This window comes from Catharus ustulatus, chromosome 1, assembly GCF_009819885.2.
Source record: "Catharus ustulatus isolate bCatUst1 chromosome 1, bCatUst1.pri.v2, whole genome shotgun sequence".
Lineage (NCBI taxonomy): Eukaryota > Metazoa > Chordata > Aves > Passeriformes > Turdidae > Catharus > Catharus ustulatus.
In genome coordinates, this window is record NC_046221.1 from 72901502 (window position 1) to 72925977 (window position 24476).

General features: G+C 37.0%; 1 protein-coding gene across 1 annotated transcript in view; it reads right to left on the reverse strand.

The window, feature by feature from the left end:
- The window catches only part of GMDS (GDP-mannose 4,6-dehydratase), a 409594-nt gene that overhangs the window by 325694 nt on the left and 59424 nt on the right, over positions 1–24476 (reverse strand). The window contains exons 2-4 of the mRNA XM_033073709.2: positions 21924–21968; positions 17908–17995; positions 14336–14445 (exon numbers count right to left, since the gene is read on the reverse strand). Coding sequence (XP_032929600.1) covers positions 14336–14445; positions 17908–17995; positions 21924–21968 — 243 coding nt within the window. The remainder of the gene's footprint in view (positions 1–14335; positions 14446–17907; positions 17996–21923; positions 21969–24476) is intronic.

A 24476-nucleotide genomic window follows, 5' to 3' on the forward strand; every position in this document is an offset into this window, starting at 1 on the left:
CCATCTAAAAAATAAAAAGAACAAAATAAAAAAGTGACAGAAAAGGAGAAAAAAAGATGAAACAGATTAATTCATTTGGTCTGGCTTTTGTTCTTCAAAAACTTAGTAAGTTTTAGTACATAATAAAACGCCCAATCTACTGCACTTGTAGTATTACCACTACATTTAGCACATGACATGACAAATACTGAAAATCTTTAGCATTACTAGCATACAGAAAATACTTTTGATGATACTCCAAGTAATTAATCTGTTGCCACACAGTGCAACCAAGTCTTGTAATGCTGCAGTTCAACATGGATGAAATGTGGTATCTAATAGTAACAATTTAATAAACAGTTAACAGAGCACTCTTAGCTCTTACGTTATCCTCTAATAATTTGACATCTTTTGCACAACAGTTTCTCACACAGTGCTGTAAGAGAAAAGACCAGGGAAAAGGAAAAAATAAAAATTAGTAGATAAAATGCAACTGAATAATAGCAAAAACACAAGAGCGTAGATCATGCGGCCTCCAGGTCTCATTGTCTGTCAGGCAAGTAGTTTCTTATTTAAATTACAACATTTTAAAAATAGTTACTTATATGTTTCCAAGTTAAGAGAAATACAATAATTGGAATTCTGTGGGATTACTACCACTTCATGAAGAGCCTTTAAGTTACAGTCATTAGCAAAAATAACTATTTCCCTATATAACTATTTTCAATCACAGTTGCTAAAGCAAAGTTTTTAAAAACAAGCTCTAGTTATGTGAGAGGATGGTCAAATACAGTAACACATGTACTAATAATAATTTCAGTAAAGGGAAGAAAATGTGAACAGGTTCCCTTGGCTCTCTGAAGAAAAAAAACTAAAAAAAAATTGACACTTAAGTTTCCCCTTATTTATAGGCTATGCTTACAAAAATAACATCTGTTCTTAAGTTCTTAATCCACTCTCCTTTGCAGGAAACATTTTTAACTACAATTTTATAATGTACTGACAAAAATGATATCAGATGGGCAGATTTAATTTAGCAAGTATACAGTTTCGGATTTTATGCAACTCTAATCAAATTGTACAGACTGCTTCATGTAGGCTAAAAGCTAAAGAAAGCAAAAAATTAAGCACTAATGCATGAAGATCAAGAACCTACACGAACCACCACCAGCACTTTGCAAATACCATTCCAATTGAAGCCAAGAAAAAGCACATCAGAAAGCTTAGTCTGAAGTAAGACCTTTGTGTATTAGTGGAAGTGAATGAAATATATATTTCCATTTAATTACTTTGTTTAAACTATGCTCTGCCATTACAGCACGATACTGATCCAGAAGAGATGCTCCAACCACAGCAGAGCCCACTTGGGGTTTGGAAGATATGTGGAGGAGCATCCTCTGTGCTGGAGGCCTCGCCACACACCCAACACAGCAGGTAGAGAATAACACAAACCAACCCAGGGACACCTCAGTAAAGGTGTGCACTGGCAGCCAAGTTTGCTCACATCCATGTGCACTTTGGGATGCTCTTTTCAAACTCCTAGGCATATGAATGAAAACTACTTCAAACAGATTAAAAATTACTTGTGACATTTTTACTCGTAATGTTTAATGACACTATGGAAAAAGTTCCTCTTCAAATATTAATGGCAGAGTGTCCATCCTCCACACCTCACAAAACCAAAAGTGTCAGTTTATATTAAAAAAAAAATAAATCTAACCATAAATTAAAAGTTAAACTACATTTAATTAAGTTTCAATTGCTTCCTTGCCTTGAAATGTAATTGCATTTTCAATATATTGTCCTTGCAACCTTTAAATCTTCAAATTATTTATACTCCATGGCATTAGAAAGCCACGTTTCACTTTGTTAACAGTGCACTTCGTCAACATGTTAACATCAAACAGTAAATATGCATATGTAACATATCATTAAGAAATATACCCCTCCTATAAAAATATTAGTATTTGCTTACAAAAGAAAAGTCAACTTTATACTTGCTGATAGAGAGGATAATATATTGCAGGCAATTCTGTTTTATCAATGGGTCTCATTATATTAAACTTTTTTTGCTTCCCCTCCCCCTACTCTTTTGTTTCAAGGCACACCATTCATGGATTAAAAATATTTCAGCTTTATTAAGGAAACCACTGAATCAATGGAAAAATTGCTTTGTGAATGAGAACAGGTTTTCATACTAGATACTGTTACATGGATTTTTCAACCATTAAATTGCAACAATATCACTGTTCCTAGGCTGGTAAATCTACACTGATACTATCATAAATAATTTCTATTGATCAGTTGTATGTCAGTATTGGGAAATTTTGACTTCAGTATGACTTGATGTTAATTGCCAGATTTTCAATTATTTATTTTAAACTGAATCATTGGAGAGAAAGTTCAAATAATTTGCTTTGACTTATTCAGTAAAAATAAAGAATAACCTACACTAATATTTATAGAGGAATTCTAGTTCAGTACCTTAACCACAAATGTAAGGCAATGAATTACAAGTAATAAACTACTTACAAAATTTAAACACAGTTAACAGTATGCAATTCTCCAAAAACCACCCAAAGTTTGTCTTCAACTGACTTGTACGACGTTCTTTTAAATAATAATTAGCATTCAGCATTTACAGTCCAAATTTCAAACACATATTCCTTATTATAAGTATGAGAAAATATAATGCAGGAACACATACAGTAGCATTATGGAATGCAACCATTCACTGGAATTTGCAGCATTCAGTAATGGTACATCTAAATGTGGCAAAATGAAAATGCACAACACCTAGAAATACTAATAGCTGAACAAAATCAAAGTATTAGACAGAGTACAGGAACAAAAACCTGCAAGCATGAAATGCTCCCAAGCACTATAAAGAATTTCTGCCAGTGATGTGAATCGCCTTCAGATCACACCTCATGACAAGCCAATCAGTCCCTTTTTTTTTTTTTTTTAAACGTATTGCAACCAGTTTCAGGAACATCTAGTACATGAAAAAAAACCAGACAAACAAACTTGAAGTGTTTTAAAGAATTCCTTGCATAGTACTTTTGAAAAGAATTCTCATTTATCAGCTATTTACATACTGTACTGTTTCAATTAATTTGTAGCTTTTAAAATCTGCAGGAAGGATTATATACCTTTTTATTTCAGACAAACTTGCAAAAACTGCTACTGTAATTCTAGTTTAGACATGGGAGAGACAACAGTATAGATCAGTATCAGAGAAGAAAAGCATCTTATCCTTTACACAATACAAATTTTATTCTATTTTTTTCAGAGGAATTGGGATTTAAGATAATGTGAATATAGCAAACTAACTGAAACTTTTACTAGCTCCAAAGACTTAGCTATGCTGAATGTATGCAATGTTTTCAGGAGCATTTTTAGAGCCTTGCAATTAAATTTTACTGCCCAGCTAACTAAATACATAGGTTGCCTATGCCTTGTAATTAAAATACATCATTTCTGGTGGATGTTCTTTGCCACAGCAGAGTTTTAGAAACAAGTCAAAGGAAAAATATTACACCAATATAAAATTAGAAAAGCTTCACAGAACTCACAGCTTGTTACACAAACACACACAGAGCTTTAAAAAATTCAGGAATATTAAGCATATTAAAATCTTTAAAGCAGTGCTTAAAGCTTCTAGCATCCTTTAATTTGTTTTTACATCCTTGTTTGATGCTGTAGTCTTTGTTCTGATGCTATGCCAGTGAAATTGCATCACCATGAAGCAACATTATGCAAGAATGTCTGGCTAAAATTAAAATGCTATTTCTCAGCATCACATACTTACAGGAAAAATGCAGTTCAGACATTCACAATTCAATTATGCTAGCCAATATATTTGGTAAATACTTAATGAAAAATAGAGTAATGGAAAGCTAGTATGCATAGTTGTATAGGAATATAACCCACCAGACTAATCCTGTTGCTCTAGCCAGTCTTTTGGAGTCCAAGTCTATCATCAGAGATGCTCAGTACAGCTCCATTTCAAAAAGTTGGAGCGATAACACCTAATTGAAATTTGGGAGCTCTGAATATACAAGGCAGACAGTACTGGATTTTTCTTTTTAATTAAGATTTTTCCAAATAATCAGCTATTACATAAAATATACCTAACCTCTACAAAAGAAGTTGCATGTTAGAGCACAAATCGTATCTAGGTGTTCTCTCTCTCCAGACCTGAGTGTTTTGTACAAGAAGGGGTAAGTTCCTATGTTACAGTTCTTCAGCCTCAAAAGAAAACCAAGACATTTCCTGAATAGCTGTTTGTTGCCTAACAAAATGTAATGCAGTATCATCACAATAAGATTAAACTGCAGCAACAGTATTTAAACCATTCTGATTCCTAATTTCAATAGATTATCAATAAATTACCAATAAATACTGTTGACAAAGCAAACAATCATCTCATTAACACGACACACTCAGTTAATACATGCTCTTTGCTATAAAAATAAAAATGAACACAACATCAAGAGATCCTAAACATCCCAGAATGACAAATTTCACTTTTTCCTAAAAGCAACATTTATTGACAAAAATGAAATAGCAAAAAAGAAAAAAGTCTCAATACGGTTCTATAATTTATAAACAAATAATGTTTCATCCTCCTTCAATTTTTAAAATGCTCAAGGGAAAATCGATTGTGCCCATGGTCTGTTGTAACAGTGGAATTAATCTGTTCTGTCACTCCTGGCCACACAGCCATTCTAAATCATAGGGGTTCTGTGAGTTTGTGCACATCTCACTGCAACAGCTCTTCCACAGAAATCTTTTGTGTGATTTAGGTTTTCTCAATGCTGTTTTATGCACTAAGAAAATAAATGAAACCATTTTCTACTGTAGAAAATATCTTCTCTTGTTTTGCATGCCTGTAAAACACCGAGAAGCTTTAAGACACACAGTCTATTTCACCCAGAGATGAAGGAAGTCAAGAGGATATACGTACATTTTTAAAGTTGCATAAACCACAAAGCCAAACTTACACAGAACAAAGAACAAATCTAGCATTACTCAGCAAGAAGACTGGAAACATGCACACACACATACACCCCGACAGTTCTAATGAAACTAAAGGGAAAAAAGAAATACTGCTTTGTTATGCAAATACACAGTTTCAAAATTGAGAAAATTAAATGATGTCATTCAAGCTAATATCCTTGCCTCAATAGAAAAGTGGCAAGAGACAACAACAATCCTCCCTCCCCAGCAACCCCCTTGCAAACATTTCAATGAGGTTTGGCTTCAATAGCAGTCTGTAGCATTTAGCCTCAAGAAGAATTACAGAGAAAGTTTTGGAACTGCTTATTTTACAAAGTTTGCATTTGTTTGCCAACCTAATTCATCAAGACAATCAGTGCAATGCATGTATTATTGCGCAGTCACCGATTTTTCATAGCTTCCATTTCTAGTGTTCAGAACAGCAATTTAGTAAATGGTTTGTAAAAATATAAAAACACAACCATGTTATTTCTTCCAAGAATTTAATATGTCTCCATGGAAGCGTGTTCAGAGACACAAGGAAAAAAATCAAATTATATAACAGATTCAACACTTAGTAAAAGAAAAAATGCATTAAAATAGCTTCATATTATTACTCATCCAAAATATCACATGCATTTCCTTAATTTCATAGCTTGACCCACGTTCATATAGCAGATAGTGCACATAATTGTTATGCCTAATTTTTTCTTAAAATTGCCACTGTAAAAAATTAAATAATAATAAAGTAAGCAAATTAATAAAAAACCAAAAGACACACAGACACGCTCATTCATCTGCGTGAGCAGTAATTTAAGCACAATGAAAAAGCTCCAAAAGTCAGAGCTATTATATTAATACTTTTCACAGGGTATGACGAACGATACCGAAAATCACCTACACTCTTGCAGGCCTGTGTTACCCTCCAATCTCAGTAAACTGCAGCAGCTAGCACAACACTTCAAAGTGAGTCAAATATAATTTTCTTTAAACCTGTAAAAAATAAATTACATAGTGGTTTGGGTTTCTTAACAGCTTGATGAAGAGGGTGGATGGATCACTAAAATATCAAATCAGTGGAAAAAAATGTAATTATATGAAAAACAAGTTCTTATCAAAACAGAAACCTGCCAGATATCCCCAAGTTGCTGCAACAGTTTTTCAGGCAGCAGGGTTAAAAAGCATGTTTACAGAAAGTAAACACTTAACAAGGTCCGTCATAAATATAACCAATAAAGCTAATGCTCATCTAGGATGGTTGCACTCAGAGCTGAGAGAAATAAAATGCATTACAAAATAAGATAGCACCCCATATTGACTTTTCTAGCCTTGACACAATTTCTACACCCATCATGCTATACTACTAATAATAATTTATCAACTTCTTTTCTATCTTTCACTATGATAAAATAGATTAAAATCTGAGGGATTGAGCAATCATCAACATCAAAGCCTTCAATTCCACCTTTTATTTTGGGATTACCCTACTCCAAAATTTTAGATGCAGATGAGCATACAACAAAATATGTTAATGCCTACGATGACTCCAGTTATTTTGCAGCCATTAATTTTGTACTTAATAAATACTAAGCCAAACCCTGGACTAGTTTTATTAATCAAACACTTCCAGAGACAGATCTGCAGTTTGACCCATTTTAATAGCAAATCTAATTTTGGGGATCAGAGCAGAACAGACTGCAGCTCTTTTCCTAAGAATGCTGACATTTAAGTAAACCTTCCCAAAGAATGCTTGCCTGATTGAGGACTGACATTTCCTTTCTCTAACTCACTTAAATAAAACATAGGCTTTCTGGCCAACTCCTACAGTACCCCAAGGCAGCTGTATATCACTTTCAGTTGCAACTTGTGAATACTTTCTTTTTCTTTCTGTCTCTTTATTTTGACATGCATATTATGTTAGCTGATTTCAATCATGTTGCATGAGTGGATGACATACCTTAAAAGATTAAGTTTTGCCACCTGGGACTACTCCAGAAATTCAGTACCTTATAGCATCTCATACCCTTCTTCATCCTCTCTGCGCCTGCACTATCAATAGTAGCTTTCTTCCCTATTTTACGCCAAACGACAAGTCTTTCAAGGCTGCAGTTGATACAAGTCAGTTTGAAGTGACATTCCCCCCCACTCCCATTCCAGGATGGAGCTGCTCCATTGTGTACAACGCTCTGCTGCCATCTATTTGACACAAGAAATACAGCGCTGTGAATGTCACAGCTGGTTTTGCCTTCCCTTTCCCCCACCTTTCTCTTCCCTTGCAGCAGCTGTTAGAAGAAAACTCTCAGGGAAGCTTTTGATCCTCCTCCCTGCTCATGCCCAGAAGCAGAAACCACTTCAGCAATTACTTTCGTACTAAAAAAAATAAATAGCCACAGTAACAGCAGAGATTTGGTTATTGCAAACAAAAGTAGAATTACATGATATACCACTCTTCTCTAAAAAGGGAATCCAAGTTAACAAACTTCCATTTACAGGCCAGTTCTAAATAAAATACGCTTTAAAGCAATTTTAAAAAAAATTTCAATTTAATTATGCAGTGGCAGAGATCATTGAGAGTTTGATTTCAGCAGGTATCCACACTTAACTGGGGTCATGGCACTGAATGAACATGGATTCACCGGCTGTCCCCCTTCACTACACCAGACTTAAAATTCAGAAGTCAGTTAGGAAGTCAAATCACAGAGGTTCAAAGTAGAAACCACACACAAAGCACGAGATGAAGGAGGTGGTACTTTACCCGTCATCAGGGTCACAAAGATAAACACCACTTCATTCATCACAGCATTCAGCCTGCTTTGTATGTGACTGCCCAAAACAAGAACAGCAGCTGAAAAAAGTCCCGTCCCCAGCTTGTATTTGTAAAATATCATGCAAGAGACACCCACTGAAGCCACAAAAAAGCTCTACAGGAATCTATAATCTTCAATTACAGATCCATGACAGTGTACATTCTGCTCTTTAAATACTAAACCATATGGAAAGGTCCTGTCTCAGGGCTCAGTCTGGTCCTTTTCACATCCCTGATCAAGTACTACTTTTTTTAACATGGCTGCTTTCCCAATACACTTAAGTAACATATTTGTAGGAATGTGCTTCAGCGTTTACCCTGGAAACGATTCATAAGATAAAACAACAAAATGAAAGACTAAAAAAGTGCAAGCTTTTCACAGGAATTATGAAAAATGTCACTGTGATCCAAAAAGCATATGAGCTCTTGTGTACTTTTTTATAGAGAGGGAAAGAACACCTTAGTTCAGAGTAAGAGTAGGAAGAAAAGGAGGGACTTTGTTGCTGTAGGGAGGGTGCAGGTGAAGAGAAAATGAGAGATACGGAACAGGAGGCCACACAGGCAATACCAGCCTGCAGCAGAAGTCATGAGAGTTCTTCTCATAACATAAATAATTTAATAGCTGTTAAAATATACCCATAAACATAATGCCTTAATTTTCTAATTGGTATTAACATAAATAGTACTTGGTTTGGAGAGCAATTTGCTAATGCTCATATTTCCTAATAAATACTAGTACCACTGAGTGCATTATTCCATTGTTCTTTTTATGTATTCATAGCCTTTGCAGCTATACTACATATAGTTAACTATTAATCTGTTTAATAAAATTAATAGTTGCACTAAGTTCTTTACTAACACTAGGTTTTAAATCTATTTAGTCTGACAATATAAGCTGCAATTACAGGATTGTATAAAGTTGCCATAAATATTTAGTTGACCAAGTGAAGAGACGTATACAATTCCAATTGCTAACTATTACTGGAATTACCTTTTCTTCCAGGCCACACAGAATCTGTTTGAACAGGTACTGCACATATTATACTAAAAGCATTGGCCAAAATATTTCAAGTGTAAGGCTACCTAAAACCTGACCACTCAAAAGGAATTAGATTACTTAAAGCATTAAAGGTACACACAGTAAACCAACACATACAAGCATATGAAAGAATCGCTTGAGAGGCTTACTCTGCCCTCTGGTGCACTCCATCCCACAAGGACACAGCATCCTGTACAAAACTCAGGCAAGCATCGAACAATTGCAACAGTCTGAAGCTGAAGCAGTCAAAAGGGTGTGCTGAACTAAATTAAGACAGTTCAGCACCTTGCAAGATCACCCCCTGGGTAATACCAGCATGAGCAAAAGCACTAAAACAGGATAGAAGGTAGCCCAGCTAGTTTTTATTCCTTTGTATTTACAGCAGAGAGCCTAATTGTCTTGGCTAAGGACCAAGAACCCACCATCTAAAGCCCTGTGCAAATACAGTATTTGCTGGTTAGCACAATTTTCCAGCAAGGTTATGCTCCCAAGGTTGGTGTTATGAGCTGCCACCACCAGTAAACAGAGGACAGGAGAGTGACAGGTACCTGAGCAGGTCACAGAGCCACAGCTCCACACAGGGCTCCTACACCAAACAGAGGCACCCTAGGACAGAAGGCTCTATATTTGTAGCCTGATAGCATAAATCAGGTTTGGAAACTCAACTTTTGGCTAACAAATTGAACAGCCACACATGTTAAATTAGAAGGAATTTGATATCATATTAAGACCATAACATGTTCTATAAAGCACAGCTATAAAATTCTCTAATGACATAAAATTAAGGTCTGTTAGGCATGCTTTTTCCTGTGAATAAGTTATACTACATCTCTACAGAGTATTGCTAATATTCTTTAAAATTAACTAGACTAGATCTTGTTACACTGAACAGCCAAAATACTCTTCTATAAAACATACAGAAATCAATTCATTTTCTCAGAAGCTGTGAGCTTCTGTGACATTCATAAGAAGCCATGCAACAATAAAACAACATACTGAATGATAAGAACCACAAGGTACAGTACCTAATCCATGAATTATGCAATTATAAGCCTTGCTACTAATGGAATACTGGAAAAGCTTTACAATTAATTCTTTGAATTATTTAGCCTACAATTTCATATAAGCAATATTGTATTAATGTAAAAAAAGCATAAAAGTCCAACTGCCCAACAACAAACACTATTTTTTACAATGAAATAGGATTGCAGGATCAGAACCAAACTATGTATGTACAGTTAGCACATAAAAACAGAAGTAGCATCATTAAGATTTACTTGTTAATGATATTTATGCGTGATAAAAACCCTTATCCAACAAATTAGAGAGGTGTATTCCTGTTCAATGGACCATACTACTAAAACACATCTCCCATGCAAAAGAATTATTTCCAGAATTAATACATCAAACAGACAATGACAGCAATCAGGAGGAGTTGTTTTGCTTTAGTGTTACTGAGATATTTAGAACTAAGGAGAACCAAACTGAAGAGTTTCCAACATAAGGAGCTTTTGTAGAGAGCTATTCTTCAAGGAGGGCACATTCCCAAATCTGGCTATTGAACAGCACGAAACTTTGAAAGGATGCCAGAGCTCTGCAATCAGGAGACTTCAGTACTCAGTTCCATGTTAAGTTATTTAGTGCCTTGACTTTCCTCATAGTTAAGTGCTCACTGTACATGTGCAGTGAAAGTGAGACTACCTCAGAACTTCTTGTGAGGCTGCCTCAGAACAACACCATCCTCTCCAACACAGACTCTGTCAGAGATGGTTTTCAGCTATACTAACTGCATGGATGGAAAAGTGATGAGGGAAGAGTACTGCCCCTATGAAATCACTGATAAAACCTGCAGGATAAAGTGAGCAATATATAGTTTTAATTATCAGATTCACTTGTGTACTAAACAGGAGCTTGCCACATTCCATGCCATGACCCAAACACTACTGTCTTCACTATGAAGTTGCACAGCATCATCTCCCCCCAACAATTATCACAACCACAATTACAATTGCAGGAAGAAGCATTCCATAGAAGACTATGATAGGAAATGAAAAAGAAGATCTGTTTCCCATATGGTTCATATTCCTCAGACTGCAAGGAGTCTGGGGAGGCAAACAGGCATGTAGCAGTAGATAAGGTTTTCTTCAGGTAAGCTAAGAAAGCTTATTCTCATATATCCTGCTCCTCATGGGTGAATTTTACCATCCTCACATCTGCTATGGGGACAACAGCAGGTGCAAGCCAGAAGGTTTCTGGAGGGCATTGATAACTTGATGTGGGTGACTGAACTGGGCCAGGATATTTAATACTACTAGGACATCAAGCCATGAATCCAGCCCACATTTAACTGCTCAGATACACTGAAAAAATTTCAAGTGCTAAAAGCAAGATATCTTTTACTGAGGTTACACACTGCCATTTTCATTCTGAAATTTGTCAAAAAATACTTGCCAGCTTCACTAGTTCAGTACAACTCAAAGCAAACAAAAAAAAAAATTTACAGTGCAAGCAAATACTGATGTGATCATCTGTCTTTCAAGAAAAAATAGTTACAATTTTATATCTATGTGTGTGCCTCCTCTGAAAGACTGTGCAAAAAGACATGTACATCATTTTAGGCAACCTACATTTGGATAATTGCTTTTGAAGACATTCAACAGAGGGATATGAATCATAGAGTTACACATAACAGAAATTGGCTTAAGCCATCTGCATGCTACTATACACAATAATAGATAATTATTTGGAATCAAAATACTGTAAACTCCTATAAAACCAAATTAAATGAAGACCAAAACATGGTCAGTTCACCAGATTCTCAAAGAACTACAATTCAAAGCAGGAGGACATATAAAGACTGGAGAGAGAAAATGGGGCTGAACCGTTTATTTAGTCATGAAATGAATGTGCTACTGTTTTCTGAACATCCCATAGTAAAGCCACAGTACAGAGAGCTAATCCTTGTTTCTCATCAAAACAGACAGGAATGCACACTGGATAATTTGTTCCTACTGATGATATCATTCTGTTAAGTTTACTGCTTTTAATAAGAAACAAGTTTCAGTCTTCTCTCACTTTCTTCCACGTACAAGATCAGATCAGCCTCCCAGTGACCTACTTTATGAGTCAGAAAAACGTCTTCTCTGACAGTATTTCCCAGACTACTGTGGGTTCATTCCAAGAACCAATTTCATCTTCATTGGTTTCCTACAGGAAACCAAACCAACTTCCTATGATTTTATTTTCCTTCATTTCAGCATGGCTCACATAAACTAACTGGAAGTGAGAGTGATAGAAAACTTTATTCTGCATAAACACAAGCCAATACAAACACCACCAAAAAAATCCTGAAGACGTCACCAGTTCAAAGTCAGAATGTGAAGCAAGCTAAGATTAGAAGTTCTTTTCCCTCCTTCCCCAAACATGATGCACACAACCCAACCCAGTAGGTTTATATAACCACAGGCTAATGCTAACAGCTGTTTAGGTCTCTGGTGAAGACATTCACCTGAACAGATGGCCAAGTTCTACTCCTTTCAACACTGGGAATTATTTTAGAATGCTAAACACTGTTGGACTGTTTTTAAGTCCTAAAATAACATAGTCAAGTTCCCTGATCACCTCAGTCAACAGACTCGGGGTGCTTACCTTCTCTCCTCAATTGCAACAACAGAAGTACTACTGGAGATGCTAGGAAGCAAGCACACCTTGAAGAAGTTCATCTAGACTTCCGATAGGACTGCTAACATTGCCTAAGTATCAGCCTGCTTCATCCAGGTCAGCTTCCAATAAGAGCCATTTTCATTGTCCTCCAGGACATTAGGACATAAGATTTCCAAAAGCCAAGAATCAGTGCCAGATGTGCATTGGCTCAGAACCACAGAGTAGTCTGAGATGGAAGGGACCTAGAAGGATCAAGTGAATGCCCATATGGGAATCCAACCCACAACCTTGGCATTATTAGCCTCATGTTCTAACCAACTGATCTAATCATGCAGTGAAACATTTGAGGAACAATCCTTCCCATAAGCCATGGCAGAATCATCCAAGAATCTATAGCAGCAGCATGAGTACCACTATTACCCCTTCACGCCCTCCCAGTGCTGTGACCAAGCTGTTGCAGCTGCAGCAGGCACGAGGAGATAAATTATGTTAGCATGGTACCAACATTCTAGTCCCAAATTAAGTGGGAAAGGTAATTCCCACAGAGATTGTTATACAGTGAATCAGTTCAAGAAAATGGATGCTGGGACACCTAGCTGTGGACTGCAAATACCCAGTATAGTTTGCTGGCTTAGATTTCACTCTGCAAAGCAGCGGTTCAGTTATCTTATGGACCATCTTCTGCCCTTGAACTCATATAGCCTTGTTTTGACTCTGCTGTATGTGAGCTAATAAACCAGACCCATGTTAACACAGTTAATTCAATCATGCAAGCAAATTAAAAGCAGAATTATTCTCATTTCATGCCTGTATTCTGCTGTGTGTGTTGTCAATAACTGCAGCTTTTCAACATGATTTCCTCTTGCTGCGTTTCAAGGCTTACAGTGATAGGAACCACACACTGATTTCTGTTGGAAGGCTTACTTAGACAACTAAAACCAAATTGATTTTCAGGAGGTTTAAATACTCCTTTCATTTCTCAAGAGGAATATTATCACTTTAGAATGTTTACACATTGCACACAATAAGGACAGGACATATGACTGACGCACAATTTATTTTAATGACAACTTGCTACCTGGACATCAGCTTCAGCTTGTAATCATGAAGCATGAATGAGGATTTTGCAAGTAAATAGTGGCCACTTGTTAGTAAGCTGAGCTTTTACAGCAGTGTAGGTTAATAAACATAAACCACAAAGTTACTGCCTCTAGTATTCATTTTCCATCCTTTTGATGTAGCAGTACTTGCCAGGGTCAAATCACTAGTTTTAAATGATCCCTTTTCATTCCGGTTTCTCTAACTTGATTTTTTGTAACTAAACCCCCAAAAGTTTTGTAATACTGCAGGTAGTAACAGAGCTGTTTTCTCTGTTTGTAGGTCAATATTTCACAGAGTATCATCTGCATGAAAACTGGTATAGGAGAAGCCTTTATAGAAGGGCTGCATTCTGACATATGTAATGTTTAAACCAAATAATGTTGTTTTAAGTACTGCTTGGCCTAAGAACACTGCATAATTTTTCAGCTAGGACTGATCAGCAGCGAAGTCTACAGCCAAAGTTGTTTCACGTGGCAGAAAAACCAGATTTTTAAACATGCAGATTTTGTTGACAATAACAACTTAAGCCCTTTTCTTCTGACATCTTTATATACTGAGTAGCAAACTCATGCAGTAATTTAACACCACAGCAAACATGACTGTCTTGATTGAAGGCAGTGTTTACCCAATGAGATTAACAGTTATTAAAATGGTTATAAATGCTGCAGTCGAAAATAATCAAGGTAATATACCAACACCACCACAACACATTCACAAAATTCTCAGTGCTAGAGAAGATTACTCACCTTGACATGGCTCTGAGCTCCCAGGTTGTAAATCTCAGAGGGTTTGACTTCATTAATGATCTTCACAAGGCAGGTGCTGTCTGTGAGATCCCCATAGTGCAGCTTCATGTCTTCAGAGTTTAAGAACACAGAGTTAATACACTTTAATCTTGGAACAAGATTGCATTCTTGGTCCATATCCTATTTCAGGTCAAGATCTGAGTAAACATTTATTGGAAAAAGTCAAGAGATCATCAGCTAAGCTTGGTTTTGCTCAGTTTCTTTCTCCTTGCTTTAACCAAAAAATACATTTCCCCATAGGACTAATGAATAGCATTTCAGATTCTTGTTTCAATAATCTTATTTATCTAGCAATATTTATATCATTTGTTTAATAGCTTACACTTCATTTTCCCAGGTTTATAAATAAGTTCAATGTCAGATACAGAATGCCAGTCATAAAAATAGGGCATTTTCTAGTTTGGGGTTCTAATCTTTCACTCAAAAATGTTTTAATAACTTCCTAAGTATACATCAATAGCTTTTTTCTCTTTCCCAAAATGTTACACATTGCAGTTTCTCACTGCGACTAATTTCACAACACAACCAAAATGTGTAAGGTTTTACTAGATAAACACTTAGGTAATATTACAGTACAACCTGCTGCATTTGTTAGTATTGTTTTTCCATTTTAAAAAATACAGATGCACACTGGAAGGGAATTTAAGAGAACAATTTAACTGTCAATGAAACATGGTATGTGATACTATGCATCAAAATCTCAAAATTGGTTAGATACAGACATTATTTATCCTTTCCAGATGTCAATGTCTTTCTAATTTTTGAGTAAAAAAGTAGGTAAGAGCATGAAACCAGCTCCTGTCAAATTTTGTAGAGGAAGTTGCAATGGTTTATCAAATTGTCCTTGTTTTCAGACCCAAGAAGATATTGCAAAAGTGAAATTCACAAAACATATTTTCTTTTTGCTCATATTTAAAATAAAATTGAAAAATCAAACAACCACACTTATTCAAAGATCTTTCCAATAAAAAGTCATAACTATGATAAATTATCTGCTTATATTTACTTGCCATATTTATATAGATTTTAATTTCATGCTAATGACCTGATTTATTTTTTTTCAGTCTTGAAATACCAGGCTTATTACAAGACACATGAATCCACAGTACATTTTTAATTGCTGTTAAGATACGTGAACTTTGTTATTATTTATGCTGGTTTTGTGTTTTTTCCTTTTTTTTTTAACAGTTTAAAACAGTAAGGAAGTTAACAGATCACACAGTTCTCAGATGTTCAGCCCTGTACATTCCCATAAAACATGTGCATGAGGTTCTTCAGGTTGATAAAGTAATACAGCCATGGTATATCCTTGATGTTTGTTTTCACTTCCACATCAGTTGAAAAGGACATTCTGAAGAGACTTCAGACCCAGCTGAAGCTGTGGCTAACAGGTAATGCCAGGCAGCAAAGAGGTACCAGAGCCTGTGTTCCTCTTTTCCTCTTCCTACACCAAAGACAGGCAGTCCTGCCACAACCCCCAGGCCAGAAAGCAGTTTCAGAGTTTCCCAGGGGAAGCTGGGCTGACCCAGGAAGCAGGGACACCAGCCCACCGTTACCACAAATGCAATGCTCTCAAGGAGAGTGCTCATTTTGGTCCACCATCAAGTCTTCAAAGCTTCTGGTCCAAATGGCCTTTCTGAAGGAGAGCAGGGAATGAAGCTCTGTTCCCTCCGGACCCATGAAAACAAGGGTGTTTCAAGAGTAAAAGGCTAAGCAGAAAGACTTAGTAGAAATGGGGTTGATTTGGTGCACAGATTCATAAACACAGATCAAATGTCAGAACCTTTGGGCTTTAGTAATATTATCCAATCTAAAAACCACCGTAGCAAGCAACAGCTGGAGGGCTTGTTCTAGGATACGCCTTGTATTCCTTCCTGTGCTCCCAACTTTTTTCATACAAAGAGGTTCACTGTCTATGAAAAGCGCCATCTTGCAACATGCAATTGATTCCTCAAAGGAAAAACACATATGGCAAAAATAAAATTAGGGTTTGCTCACATCAACCACTATTGCTTCTTTGCTTCCTCCAGTACTGCCTGGAAACCCATTGTTTTCAAACAGTTTCCATGGAGCAGCCTTTCCTGAGATTCCAAGTCCAATTCCTTCTCCTCCCATTCATATGGCTATATTCTTCAGTTAAAGGAAAATGAGATAAGAAGTGGGAAAAAAAATTAATGTCTACTTTCTCTTTTCTTCCTTCCATCCCTTTCCTTGAATGTTTGTATGTGCATTTGTTGTGATCTACATTGTCTTCTCAAATCACTTTTCACAACTACAAGATGGTCCTCACAATGCACAGGTTCCTGTTCGATCTCATTTTCTTCATTCTACTTTGTGAGACAAGAATGCAAGTCATGGGAAACAGCTCTTACATTGTTCTTGACAGAAAAACAGGTTTGAGTATTCTTCATAAAGATATTTTGTTCAATTCTACCCCTCTCTTAATCAGATATTTTAATGAGCAGTGTACAGTAAGAGCAAATAATCAGAGCAATACTGTCAGAAATAAAGCATTTTAAAAATAAAAATTACAAGAAAATACCAAAGGAAATCTATAAGTTGCATGATATATTAAACTTGATAAAATTAGGCTCTGTTTAACCATGGTGTGAAGCAGACTTCACAGGTGTGATTTTTTACACCATGGAGATACTTCTTGTTAACAGTACCTTAAACTGGACTATTTAGGACAGCTTGCACAACTCTACAAAATAGTCATAGCATGGAGAACTGTGTGTTTGTTACAGTGCTCAATCCTTCCGCTGAACTGGAGCCATGCAACATTTGAGTGTTTCTCATTTAGAGACCAGTTAACTTCCTCAAGAAAAAACAATCTTTTGCCATATGTACACTGAAGGTAATAGTTTCAACTTTCTAGATTACCACTGGTAATCTAGAAAGTAATCTAGCAATGCCTTTCCTTCAGGTAAAGTAGGTAATCCCTTCCTTGGGTGCAGGAATTCAGAGGGTCCAAAGATCCATTCTTGTCATCAATAAGAACTGATCATGTCTTATTCATGCTCTCATACAGGCTGTGTCCAAACCTTCACCTCCAGCAGACACCATGGAGCTCATGAAGAAACACAAGTGGAGTACTTAAGACAACTGCCATAAAAAACCCCATGTTTAAGCATTCTGAAATCTCAGTATTTTTAACCTCACATAACATTTTCCAGGCCCAGCCATTTTCTAACTGCTACTGCCCAGCTATTTCTGAACTGTGGTAGCACTTCTACACAACATAAAGTGCTTTCCTGGGTCCCTCTCATATTTTCCACTTCTAAAAACTCAAGAGTTTTTAAACACACAAAAGTACACACATAAGAGTGTCCATATTTCATGTCACATCTTCTTCAGAGAAAAAAGGTCATTTTTCTTCCTGAGAGCAGCTAGCTAACACTAGCAGAAGAAAACTCAATTCCCTTCCTGTTCCCAGAGATCTTTCTTTACCAAACACAAAGCCCAGGCTAAATATAACATATACCACCTTAAATACAAAAGCCAAGTCTTACTTCCTTCAATGTGAGCCTGCGGGTTCTTATACAGATGTTCAATCCGGCCTGTATTAAAAGAGCTGGACCGACGAACGATGCCATGCACCTGGGGGTTGAACAAGGAAAAACAGAAAAATGGTCAACATTAAGAGGAAAGTGCTCATTACCATCACTGAAAATTCTGGTGTACATGAGTCTAACCCTTTTATCAGGTAAACAGATCTCATGTCTGTTCCTAAAGATGGACAGTTGTCCAATTTACAAAAATGCCACTGGGAGATGAGTTCAGGTGCTGTCATATTTACTTTAGCACCATTGAGTGGTTTCCCCTTCTCTCTTGCTCACATCACTAGCAGCCCAAACATCACACACAGAACAGAAAACACACCGAATTGCCCCAGAGCACCATCTCCTAGTGAACGAGGCTTGACATTACTGGAGTTGGAGAAGCAATATGTGAATGCCAAGAACCCCATTGTTCCTTGGTTGTAGAGAAGTCTTTCTGGAGGCAGAGAAAGGCATAGAAAATGCAGCAGCAGGAGATGGGGCCATGGAAAGGACAGAGTGGCCAGAGAAGGGGAGAAAAAAAAGGAAACAAGAAGAAAGAGAGAGCAGCAGCTGCAAGGGCCAAATGTATTTTTAAAATGAGCTGTCATTCACTTTCTGGGGTGCTGGAAGAACAGCCAGACAGTCAATGCTGTTTTGTAGACCTCATGAGTCACTGTTCTCCAGTGGGTTACAAGAGACACAGACAAGCCTAAGGCTGAAATCCAGGTTGGGAATTTCCTTTAACCTGCGACAATAAATAAGCTGGTGAAAAAAAGCTACACTGGTGCTGACTAACATCAAAGAAAAGACTGTTTGTGCCTAATACATTAGACAAACTTTTCAAACATTGACCCTGTTTCCTCCTGTCCTGTAAGACAGTGCCATGATGCCTGCTGCCAAAATTAAAGTCAGCTTTGGTTACCAGCTACAAAAGTCGTGCTCACCCAAATTAAATCAAGCTCAAGCATCTGACTGTCCTCCACCTCTCCCTGGCTTTTACTTCTGAAAGTGATCCATTGTACTTTGACACATCCTAGACTTGGTTTGTTGAGGCCATCCCTTTATTCTCCCACTTGATGTTAACTTGTGAGAATATAGAAGCAGGAAGAGGCAGTGTTAAGAGTTTTGGTTTTATTTGGGGATTTTTGTTTTACACATAACACAAGCTATGGTTTTTGACAAAGAAAATGTTTTTCATTTCAGCTTAAGTCCAAAATTTAACCAAGTAAAAAACTGCACACAACTGCAGATTGAGATCAGCTCGCTGACTTAAGAACGACATTTTGGTGGCAAGATTTAAAAGAGCTCAATAACTTCATTTTTACAACTTACAGGTCCAAATTTATGATGCCAATTTCCTTGCAGAAAATCTCTTGTGTGTCCTGTCACATTGCTCACAATATACCATGTTCGACAATTCAAACAAAACTTTTCACAACTGAATAAAACATTTGCACTTTCAGGATCAATGAGGCACTGAGAAATGTGCCCCCAAAAGAAATTTCCATCAAATAATATATTTATGAAGATACATTATAAAAAACATGTAATTAAAAGCCTTACCAAAATAATTCTTTATAGATTGTGATTATAATTTTTTAGGGACATTAAGTTTACAGAAAAACACTTTCAAAAACAGACACTTTTATAATAACTGCACTTTCACAAATGATGCTGAAAATATTCTGAATACTCAAACTTAATACTTTGCTGAGTAAAATATCAGACTTTGCAGTTTTCATGTAATTAATTATTCTGAAGGAAGCAACAGAGGATGTCCAATTAAATATTAAGAAAAAATTTACTCATGGAAAGGGTTATCAAGAACTGGAACAGGCTGCCCAGAGAAATGTTTGAGTCACCAATTCTGTAGGTATTTAAAAGACATGTAGATCTGGCATTTAGGGAGATAGTTTAGTGGTGGATTTGGCAATGTTGGGTTAACAATTGGACTGGATGATCCTGGAGGTAATTGCCAATCTAAATTATTCTGTGATTCTTCTAGCAAAATTAAATACTTTGGTTTAAAGTTCTGATGAGAGACTTCTTGAGCACGCAATTATTTATCTCTGAATTAAGTCATGCTGAAATTCACGTTCGTCTGAATGGCTGACCAGTAAGTCAAATTTTGCCAACTCCAAAGCTTGATGAAAGACAGGCCTTGCAAGAGCTTTGTGTCTGCTCATGACTGTGATACAAACTTTTGACCAATGAGATGTGCTAAATGCAACCATCCCAGGACTTCAAAAGATTCAGACAAATCCAAAGAGCCTGTTAGATCCAGCAATAACAACAACAACCAAAAAAAAGAAAAATAAAGAAAAAAAAAAGAAAAAAAAAAGTGAACCCGAGATTTTCATTTTTTTCTTTCTTTTTCTCCCACTCCTTATTCTGGTATGCACATACAAGAGCAAGAAAACCAGCCAAATGCTTAATCCATGACAGCAATATTACCGTAAGAAAACTGATGAAAGGTGCCATTGTCTGCATGGGACAAGTGAAATGTAAACTCTGTGACAGGCCAAAATGTGTGCAAACTGGTTAATCTAGTTAAGAATGTATCAGTGGATTTTTCTCAACAAAGACAAATCTTCAAAAACATTGGAATTTTAAAAAAAAAGTCAAATGAAACATCCCAGTTAAGGAGGCAATCAGTCCTGCTCGTGTTCAGTTATTTAGGAACAGAGATTTCTAAATGTGAACATAGGAAAGAATTCCAATAAATTGATGGAGAACTGAAGAACAGAAAGAAAAACTCTACTCAATTATAGCAACCTTTGTATTGTTGAATGGGTTATATTGCATTTTCTGTTATCAGTTCCCATCTTCATTGTGGACTGTGGGAGAATATGTGCTTTTGCCTCCAAAGAAGCAAAAGCAACCACAATGATATCCCTTGGCCCCAAACAGAATGGATAAAATAGACAAAATAATCAATTTACAGCACTGAGAAACCAACTTCAATAAGTAGATTAATTAATAAAGCAAAAGAAAGGATGGAATAAGCAAGGCAGGATTAACCTGGTACAGAAGTATGGGAAGCACAGACTGGCTGAGATTTCTCACTAAGCTATGAAGCAGTATCACAACAGAAGTAATAGAATTCAATATTAAAACAAGCACTAACTTTTACCAAACCCCCAAAAAATACTACGTTGTCGGGAGATTAATTTCACCACCTTATTTCTTTCCATTATCACGCATTTTAGAAGCATCTTGTATGACCAAGAAGGCAAATATTCTTACATTTATGCCCACATCAGTTCAAACCCCTCAAATCATACCATAACAATAGCAACAATGTGATTGTTGCTTTGCTGGACCACAAGAAACATGATTTTTGCCAGGGAAAATTATGCAGCAAGAGGGAACCAGACTCTCTTTATTTCAAGGAAAAAGTAAGCAAAAATCATGTGCTAAGCAATAATTAATTAATCCAAGAGAAAAGGCAGAAAGCAACTGTACCAAACTTGTACAACTTGTTTGGGATTTGCTGTTTGGGTTTTTTTCAGGGTTTGTTTTTTTTTTTTTCTTTTTGAACAGAGAAAGCAAAATACAAGACTTTCATTGTTGAAATACAACTGCCAAAATAAAAGGGCCTTTACTGTGGAGAGAGAGGTGGGGAATGAGAGCAAACAAAAGATTCTTATTCCTTTATGTGGTACATTGCATCATAAATTATTCCCTAATTCCTTACAGCTTTGGCTCACACAGGTCACTGCTTATCTGAGCTGGCGGGAAACATGCAAAAAACAGTTATACCCCGAGGAGAAGAGGGAATCCACCAGTGAACATTAGATGATAAATAGGACAATAACCTGGCATGATTACAGGCCATGTTGCACATTCCTCTCCGGAGTTTTGATTTGTTATCTAGGACTGGAGTGGAAAACAGACACAGAGAAGGACAGAAGCAGAGGAAGCGGGCTGGAGCAGCAGCATCCAAACGACTCCATCAGCCTGCAGCCAGGCACCGAGTCACTCACCTCATAGCCTTTTTCCAACAGGAACTCAGCCAAGTACGATCCATCCTGGGAAGAGCAAGATAGAGGAAAATGTTAGAAACACACTGAATAGGCCTGGGAGATTTGGACTGCTTAAGATCTCTAAAGAGGGAAGAAAAAAACTTATAGTGAGTAGACCGAATAACAAGCCTATACTTTGATTTCTCCAGATTCATACATTGACCTAAAAATACTACAGACTCTCTTTAGTTAATTTTAGACTATGAAGCAGTATATTTTAAGATAACTTGCTTACAAATGCTGGTTGAGAACTCCCATCTCTTGAATCTCTTCCCAAGTTCCATTATAAAGTGCCTGGGGACTATCTTTCCAAAATATCCTAACCACGGTCACTGAATTTGAACTATTTTGGAGATAGGGAAGGAAAACCTTGTGAAAAAAAATAGTACAAGCTTGGCATTCTCTGCAAACCAATGTGGCTCTGTAGCACCTTGTCACTCTGGCGTCTCCCTTGCCCAGGCACTCCTTCTACAAGGCTTCTGAAGGCAGCAATAATTCTGCCTGACCTACTGAGTTTTCAAAAACATCCCTAGCACACCTTATATTTTAACTACATAATAAAAGCCATTTTCAAATTTTAAATATATATCATTGAAGGTTGAGAATTCAGGTCATTTAATTTCAGGGATTTTCTTTCCCCCCCCCCTTTAAAATCCTTGTCAAACTTAAATTATTGACCTCCTCAAAAGCAAATACTTTAAAACATGTGCTAGCACATGTTTTCCTGAAATAAGAGGATTCTCCTGGCCTGACTGTTGCCAGGATTACCAAAAACAGTAAGTCGTATCACTTCTAAAAATGTGAACACACTATCAAACACCCAGCAAAGTTTATCTCTCCAAAAGAGTTCTTACTAACCAATTACCAATGCCCAAAGTCTTCAGCTTTCCCTGATTTCTTGAATTACTTGTTCCTTTAACATGTGAATGTATTCCCAGACCCAAATGACTTGCTACAAGAAGACCATAAAAACAACGCGATGCCACCTATGCTTACAGGTTTAAACTCTGTTATGCAGATCTGCTCTGTCACAATCATGGCCAGAGACATTTAAGGGAAAAACTAAACATACATCTCTCTCTGTTCATCCCTTGAAAGCATGTTTCTCCAAACATCCTTCTTTTTACCTCATATTAAATGAGATGGTTTTGCCTCATAGAGAGCCTAGGAAGAAGAACACACTAAAGTAAGAAATTTTAGATGCACTAGGAGGCCCTACAGAAGCGGGACTGCCAAGGGAAATTGCTTACTGCATTGATGGCAAAATCCTGGATATGTGCATGCAAAATGGCACAGTACAGCGGACAAGGGGCACACTGCTCTATGTTTAAAAGTGCAGCATTAGAAAAGGAATTGCTTCACGGCACAAATGCTTCATAAAGTCTCCCACATTCTTGAAGGGCTTGAAACCAAGAAAGGTTCAGCTTCCATCTTTCTCCCACCACATGCACAGGTGTGTGCACAGATCTTCACAGGGTTATAACCCCATAACAGCTGTCTATGACACCAGTTAATCAGAAAAATAACAAACCACATGTGCCATGGCTTCACTAGAAGAAAATGTACATCAAATGATAAGAACAGGGCCCTACTGAAAGGATCATTTCAAAGAATATTCAATGGAAAAATCTGGATAAATGTGGGTGCAAAGGGGGAGATGACAGCTACCTTTAATGCTTTTATCATCTTTTTCATTAGTAATTCCTCCAGGATTTAGCAGAGAGGGGAAAATTTCCTAGTTCTCCTTGGCTGTTCAGTTCACTACAACATATAATTATAAGTAAAATTTTAAAAGGAGGTGAAAGTGGAAGACCCAGAGAGTGCAAAGGAGATGAAAAAAAAAAAAAGCTGTGATTACTTAGGAAGTTGATGGGAAACAGACTTAACTAGGATTGAACCCTGTCAATAAGGTCTTGTTCTTCTCACCCAGGCCATTGCTCAAAGTTTCCAGTTACCCTGGAACATTTTGAACCAGCAGTGGCACTTGCTTCCTCTGCACTTCCTTTCCAGGTCTATCAAGTGATAGGGCAGGGCTTTACAATGAGTGGGAAACAGGCAGCAAGTGTGAAAGCTGCTGCTTTCTGGCTCTGGCACAGCACAGCTGATTCAGTGTAGGGCAATCGCACACAGCGCGGATCCATGCTGTCCTGCGCTGCGATACCGTATCGCACACGGCCCCCGGCTCACGCTTCCCTTCCTTTTCCTTTCAGTACAGCAGCCTGCCAGGGGGGATGGCAAACACAACAGCCATCAGAGCCTCAAAGAGCTTGCAGCGGATCAGGACAGCACACTTTCCATCTTCTCCTAACAAGGTCAGGGAGTAAATAATAATTAGTAAGCTTTGTAAAGTGATTTAAACCTTTAGCCATAGGAGACTATATTACACATATAAATTCTATTATCAAAGCTATTGATTTTTATTTATACTACAAAGTCTTCATGATACAGGAATCCCTGAACCAGAAAAGGAATAAAGGAACTACACAAATTCTCATATAAGTGCTATTATACTTC